The sequence below is a fragment of the Austrofundulus limnaeus genome, unplaced genomic scaffold (assembly GCF_001266775.1).
Source record: "Austrofundulus limnaeus strain Quisiro unplaced genomic scaffold, Austrofundulus_limnaeus-1.0 Scaffold12, whole genome shotgun sequence".
Taxonomy (NCBI): domain Eukaryota; kingdom Metazoa; phylum Chordata; class Actinopteri; order Cyprinodontiformes; family Rivulidae; genus Austrofundulus; species Austrofundulus limnaeus.
The window spans coordinates 2,651,855-2,658,981 of NW_013952414.1; the positions used below are offsets into that span (position 1 = coordinate 2,651,855).

General features: G+C 42.0%; 2 protein-coding genes across 3 annotated transcripts in view; one reads left to right on the forward strand and one right to left on the reverse strand.

Annotated features, from left to right (window-relative positions):
• The window catches only part of trim55b (tripartite motif containing 55b), a gene marked incomplete at its 5' end in the record, with an annotated part of 6,649 nt that extends 2,592 nt beyond the window's left edge, over positions 1-4,057 (forward strand). For both annotated transcript variants that reach the window (XM_014002280.1, XM_014002281.1), the window contains 5 exon segments: positions 1,093-1,188; positions 1,769-2,002; positions 2,074-2,096; positions 2,416-2,540; positions 2,620-4,057. In XM_014002280.1, coding sequence (XP_013857734.1) covers positions 1,093-1,188; positions 1,769-2,002; positions 2,074-2,096; positions 2,416-2,540; positions 2,620-2,732 — 591 coding nt within the window.
• crhb (corticotropin releasing hormone b) lies at positions 3,586-5,645 on the reverse strand. The gene is made up of 2 exons (XM_014002283.1): positions 5,451-5,645; positions 3,586-4,959 (listed from the first exon to the last, which is right to left on the reverse strand). Exon 2 carries the CDS (start codon positions 4,937-4,939, stop codon positions 4,436-4,438), a length of 504 nt encoding a protein of 167 aa, XP_013857737.1. The 5' UTR covers positions 4,940-4,959; positions 5,451-5,645; the 3' UTR covers positions 3,586-4,435.
• Positions 5,646-7,127: the final 1,482 nt, after the last annotated feature.

Below are 7,127 nucleotides of genomic sequence, written 5' to 3' on the forward strand. Positions count from 1 at the left end.
ACTGAATCAGGTGTGATGGAGCTGGAAAACCTCTAAAACATGCAGGATAGCGGCCCTCGAGGACTGGAGTTTGACACCCCTGCACTAAGGTTAATTTTAGAGAAAATGACATGGGCTACGATAAAGTAGATCAGACTCCCACAGTTGCAGATTGTTGCATTCCAACAAATATGGCACTGGTAATCCACTAGGGGGCGCTGTTGGGACAGTCTGAAGCCATACTATGGGACTGATAACCACTAATAATGTCCATTTAATGGACTGATAACAWCCAAACCGGCTGTCAGGCTCCTGCGTGGTTCTGCTAAAAAATCTCTGTTTACGAATTTGCGACTTCAGTAAACTTCTCAAATTTAGCTTTGTGAAACATGTTAAATTACGTGTCTTATATAAAAATCCTTCATGGCAGGCAGCGTCTCTAAGAAGAATAAACACAGGGTTGCCTTGAAATTCTGTGAACATATAGTCTACCTCACATTTCACCTGAAACGTGATTTTATCTAAGTTTTAGCYGTGGCTAAACGTCTCTTCCTCACTGGTAAAAAGGACGTGTGTCACAATCATTTCAGTGCCACTGAGACACTTTTATACATTTTTGTAATTTTCAAAATTTAATCTACGAGATGTTTTAATAGCTTTTTTTTAAGTCAAAAAATAAATTAGTGGGGGAACCTCTTTGGTGGGCTGGATGGAAGACACCAGCGGGCTGATTGTGGCCAGTTGTCCATTCCCGATTTAACATCTAACTAAATAGACAAGCCAAGACTCAAAGAGCAAAGCTTACTCGCATCTTAAAACAACTTCAACCTCAAAAATCTCACAGTAGTTCAGACTATTTTTAAAGCATTATGTCAGGGTTGATGCTCCCTCTGAGTTGATGTAAGACAGCAGCAATCCAGTTTGGTCTCAGCCCGACTTTGACTAGCCGTTAGCTCATTAATTCAGCCAGAATTAAATGATTTTTCTCACAGAAGGATCTGTCTACAACAGGTAAGATATCAACTGTTAATAAGTTGTGCACAGATCCTCGCTACAAAAGATCTGAAGTTTTGCTTTAAGCCAACAATCAGTCGGTTGTGTCTTTCTGGTTAGACGGAGCTCAGTGACGGGATTGCCATGATGGTTGGAAACAACGACCGGATTCAAGGCATCATCAGTCAGCTGGAGGAAGCCTGTCGAGCCGTAGAGGTCAGAGTCTGACTGCAGCAGCGCCTGGCCGCTCACTTAGGCAGCGAGCCTCAATCTGTGCATCCACCTACTTACCTGGACAGACAAACAATGCAAACTGCTTTAATGGCTCCTCATCGGGGTCACAGTCTCTGTGCTTTTTTCAGTGTCAGCTGTGAGGGGGGTTACGCAAAAGGAAGGAGAGGAAAATTGATGTTTTGGTGCCATTGTGTTCTGTTCTACTGACTTTTGTGTGTGTGTGTTCCTTTCTCAAATACCTGATTCTCTCTCCTCCCTGTTGCACTGATGATGAAAAAAAGCAGCATCAATGATGGGAGGAGAGAACAGGCAGCTTTTACCTTGGTTTGTGTGTCACAGTTAGACATAGTGCAGAGAAAAATGGGCTGATTCCAGTTCTCCGTGTGTCCAGATTGAACATGTAGAATGAGTTTTGGTATATTGTGTTTAATAATCTATAGTCTGCATAAGCGTATTCCACTTAATGCTCCATGATAAAGGACTGCCCTTTAATGTTCCATGTTTCTTGCCCACATGTGTGCTTACTGACTGTATCTTCCGTTTGTCACGCCTGCATGCACAGGAGAATGGCAGGAGGCAGAAAACTGTGGTGTGTGAGAAGTTCGACCAGCTGTACTCTGTCCTGGAAGCAAAGAAAAGGGAGATGAGTCAGAAGGTGACGGCCGAGCAGGAAGAGAAGGTGAACTATATCCGAAGCCTGACGAGGAAATACAGCGACCACCTGGAGGAAAGCTGCAAGATAGTGGAGATGGGGATTCAGACGATGGAGGAAGCCGAGATGGCTTTGTTCCTTCAGGTCAGGAGTGAAGTTTGAGATTTGAACGTACAGTGAAAAATCTGAAACTAACTTTGTCTGGTCTCTTTCAGAACACAAAGCCCCTCCTTAAAAAGTGAGTATCATAAGACGTGGGCGCAGCTTCGTTCTTTCTGTGCCCTTTAATAGTTTTAGAGACGTTTTTTATGAATGACTTAACAGATCCACATCTGCTCCGACACTGTTGTGACGACGTCACACCCGATGTGAAAACTAATTCTGTGCAATGTCGCTACCTTGTGCTGCAGCGTCCTAAAATAACTCGCTAAATGTGCTGAATGTCACAGATGTATAAATACATTTTTGAAAAAGTGTTTAATTTAAACACACGAGGCTGGATTTTTTTTTTTCCTTCCCCTTTCTGAATGTACAATATTACATCATCATCCGCCCAGGATTGCAGATGCGTCCAGTACTGCACATCTTGATCAAATTGAGAGAGGTTATGAGAAAATGGATCATTACAAAGTTGACTTCAGGAAGGAACGCAAGGCCCTGCGCACCATCGATTTCATCCAAGGTAAAATACCAGCGACGATTAATGGCTGAAAGTCATCTCTGCTGCTTTATGACTTTTATTTGCAACTTCCTTCTTTCAGACGAGGACGATGAGGACGAGGATGCAGAGGCAAAAGAAGAGGCTCAGATTGTTTCGGCAGGTGATGTGGTTTCTGCCCCCCAGCATCATCCTCCCACTCAAACAACACTTTGATCAAAAAAAGGAGGGGGGGGGGACTGTTTCTCCTTGTTGATTCCACGTCAGCTGTGATACGTTTAGACTGTGAGAGCTGTGCCAAAACGAGACGCCTGAGCCCAGAGTAGGGGAGATCTAAAGAAAGGAGACCGTAGCGCCCCATCAGTCCACATCACTTCTGACTGATCTCATTTCCTTTTATCTGATTTAATATTCATGATTTTTAATTTGTCCTTTTCATTTTGGACAGAATTAACGACGCCGAGGCCGTTTCCCAGATGTGCTCATACATTTTTTATGTCGATGACCTTTTTTGCAACTGGTTGCTTARACCTGCATCATCAGATGCCACAACAGTCAAACTTTTCGTCATGATCGTATTTTTTTATAAGAGAGCGACGAAAAGATCACTCTGGCATTTTAAAAAAAAATCCTGCTGCTCGTTGCATTCTTTAGATTAAACATTTCTTTTTCCACTTTACAACATATTCTTTATGTTATCGATATAAGGAGGTGCATTTCTTTGAGTCCTTCGAATAGATGGATCTTTGCCACTTATTCACTTTGTTGGCATTTATTCCAGCTGGACGCATTTCTCAGATACTTTTACCTGCAAAATATCCACACRGGAGACTGCAGCGTGTTCTCACTCTGCTGGAACTTCATTTAGTTCATGCCTGACTCTCATCTAGTGGCGGCACAGCTTCACTCAGTCAGTTGGATCCTTTACAAAAGGACCCAATGCGGTGCTGAGCTCCTATATTAAACAGAAGAGGATGACTCACTCCACACAGTGTTTGTTTAAGTAGCCTGACTCTGGAGGTCAAAGATCAAAACACACACACACACACACACACACACACACACACACACACACACACACACACACACACACACACACACACATATAGAGTATTTCACACTTATTATTAGTGTTGCATCTTAGAAACACGTCTTGTTATAATGAGGACTGCCTCTTGAGGATTAATGTTGAAGAAGAAGAAAAAAAGCTGCATCCAGCCTGCGTCAGCTGGAGCTCCTAAAGGACATTGCTTTACATCTGATGCAACTATGTTTTTGTGTGTTTCTTTGCCATAAAAAACTGTATTTTCTCTGCACAAAGTTGACAGTTTCCGCACTGTTGTCTATTTTTAAATATCAGTTTTGGCCAAATGCAGTGAACCTGTTTACTTTTTATTATCTAGGATTATAAATGCACCTAAAAAGAAACACGATAAGTGTATTAGATGAGCAATTTTTATTGGTGTTTTTATATGTAAGGATATTGACAGAGAAGTGTAAGCGTTGCTTATATTTGTTTTATTAAAAATATAGATGTAAGACGTTCTGTTGCACAACAGATTTTTTTTTCTGTTTGCACATAAGTTTATTAAAAAACATAAATATCATAAATACAGTGATTCATAGAGTTTAAAACAAAATACGATTTTTTTCATGACATTTTTTAGAACAAAAATATGCCTCCTGAAATATGAACTCTACAAATTTGACACCAACATTAAAATGACAGTCGGAGCATTTGTGTTTCATTGTTTTCAGGTTAAAGCTATAAGTGACATGAAAAATAAGCAGCACTATATTTGCACGTATGTTGTTGTTTTTTTTCTTGAGTGTGCTAATAAATGCAGAACCAAAGGGAACAAAAGAGAGAGAGAGAGAACGAAGGGAACTGAGATCTTTGGCGGGCTGGAAAGAGGTTTTCACTTCCCAAACAGCTCCATCATTCTTCTGTTGTTCTGCGCCTGCTGGGCCAGCTGCTCCGCCTTGGACATCTCCATCATCTCCCGCAGCAGGTGGAAGGTCAGGTCCAGGGAGATCGGCGGGTCCTCGGACCGTCTTCCCCGCTCCATGGACTCGTCATCGCGATCCGCTAAGCCGCTTATGAGCGCCCGGATGTTCCCAACTTTCCCCTGCAAGAGGCGCCGCGTCTGCTGGAGCTGCAACGCTCTGTTGAAGATGGAAGGCGACGCGCCGGGGTACAAGGACGCTGTCGGGAAAGAGTTCGAGTCCCCGTTTCCCAGTCGGATGAAATACTCCTCTCCCAGGCGCTCCAGAATGGGACCAGACTGCTGTTGCTGGGAGTTTTGGGTTTGGGGAGCTGGGACGCGCAGGGTGCCGCCTGGGCTCTCAATAGCCCGACATTCGTAGCGCGGTAAGAAGGCAACAAGCAGAATCACGGTGGTTCCTGATAAGTTGAGCTTCATGTCAGGATATCAGCTGGAATCTGAAAAAGAAAAAAGTGGGGGGAAATGGAGACAAACGATTCTGATCAATGCTCGTCTTTTGTAGCCTTTGTGCCAAATGCGTAAAAGTCGTTTTACGCAGCGCAACGCATGTCTTTCCACAGTGGCACAGGAACGCAACTTATCTTTGGTGTGAAATATGTTAATATTTCATGATTCGTTGCCACTTTATTTTAAAAATAATGCTACTAGGTCAAGTGATGGGGTGACGAAATGAAGAATATCTGCGCGTAAATTCTGATTTACTTCTAAATTTGAAAGTGTTTTGCCTCTGATCAATATATGTGTGATAATGATAAACAAAATTCACAACATGTAAAAGGACATATATCCAATTGATAAAGTGCATATGTGTTTCTGAAGGTTTGGAATAATCTAAGCTAAATTTGTTTTGAAAGAGAGATGCGTATTGATAAAAAAGGAGAGTAAATTAAAAAATAATAAAGCTAGTACAACACAAAGCTTTCCATACCTTCCGTACAGGTAGTCAAGTAGCCTACAGCGGTGTAGGTTGCCAGGTATTCGGTGAGATGCCGCCCTCCTTCACAGAAACACGCATATAGTTCCTTAAAGAGGAGAAGCTGAATGGGACTTATATAGCCGCCGTCGCTATACAAGTGCGTCGCTCCGAGCCCAGATTGAGTCTGCGCGTCCCTGCCTGGGTGGAACGTGAATGGACGCCTCTGAAAAAGTGCTTCAGTTAGGATGAGATGAGTCATATGTGAGCGTGCGTGCGCGTGCACAGGTGTCGACCCCTGCGTTTTCAGTGGGGAAAAAAAGGCCTATGGGTGCCACACCTGTCAGGTTTTTCACTTGGATGAGGTCACTGCGCAGAGGGAAGTTTAGGGTCAAGACAAGTTTGGAGTTGGGCTGATTTTTATTATTGACATGTTCCAATATGCTGTTTATTATTAGCAAATTTACAGTAACCTCCCCCCCCACACACACACACACACACAAAAGAAACTTAATGCAAACCTGAAGGCACAAAACTAACCTCCATTTCTCCACTTTGCACCACTACATGGATATAAAGCTGCAGCTCAGCTGACCTGTGTTGCACTAACGTTCATTTGCAAACACCTCAGGCTCAGAGAGGTGATGGCTCCRATGATTTATCACTGCTGCACCTGCCACCACCTCTGCTGCTGCCATCTTGTTTCATTCAGCCCAGCATTAAACAATGCATTATATCGGTAAACATCTTCAACTCCTTAAAAGCAATTAGATTTTCTGAAATGGGAGGTTATGAGCAAACAATATCTTACCTGCTGTAGATAGCTATTTGAACAATCTCAGTTTGGAGAAATTTAATTTAATTTTGACTGAATTAAAGAGCCAGAGGCTGGTCAGTTCAGGTCCAAGATATTGACATAAATATTGATATGTAGACACAAGAACATAACAAGTTGAAGCATAAACTGCTCGACAGCCATAAAAACATCTCTTTTTGAAAGTGCATACTTCTTTTGATTCACATAGAGTTCTTACCTTATTACTGTATCATCAAATGATAATTTTTCTTAWATATGAGGCCTAAAAACGAAAYAATTCAACTACAGACTAAGGAATTTTATTTGTGAAAATGTGGATTTTGCATATGTCCCCCTTAAAACAGCATAGCKTGACCAAAGTACTGATCAGATAAAAGGTTTCCCATAACTCTACAACTGATCTGAAATATTTTTCTGTTTTTAGTTAGTTKTTTTTTTTAGTTCTCTTTTAAGAATGCCATAACTCTCCCCATTAACCCTAAACAGAAAATGTGGTTTTAAGCGTTGAAAAGTAAAGTTCTGGACACACAGTATGTTACAGAGGTTAAAGTGGCTTAACAGAAACCTGCACTCAAGTCAAGACAACTAATCTGTGGAGAAATTTAGATTTTTTGTAAACGTACATGCAGAGTAGAGATTTTTTCTCTCAGAATAAGAGCCATCTTCAAAAAGTCACATATTACATAAAGGCCATTTTAGTGGATTAGAGCGTAATTTGCAGAAAGAGCGAAACTGTTTCTCCTGCAAGGCTCGTTACTTTGTTGCTCCTCGAAGCTCTAAGGAGGTGGTGTCAAGTCCCATCACGAGAAGCACATGTTGCCTGACACACACACACACACACACACACACACACACACACACACACACACACACAC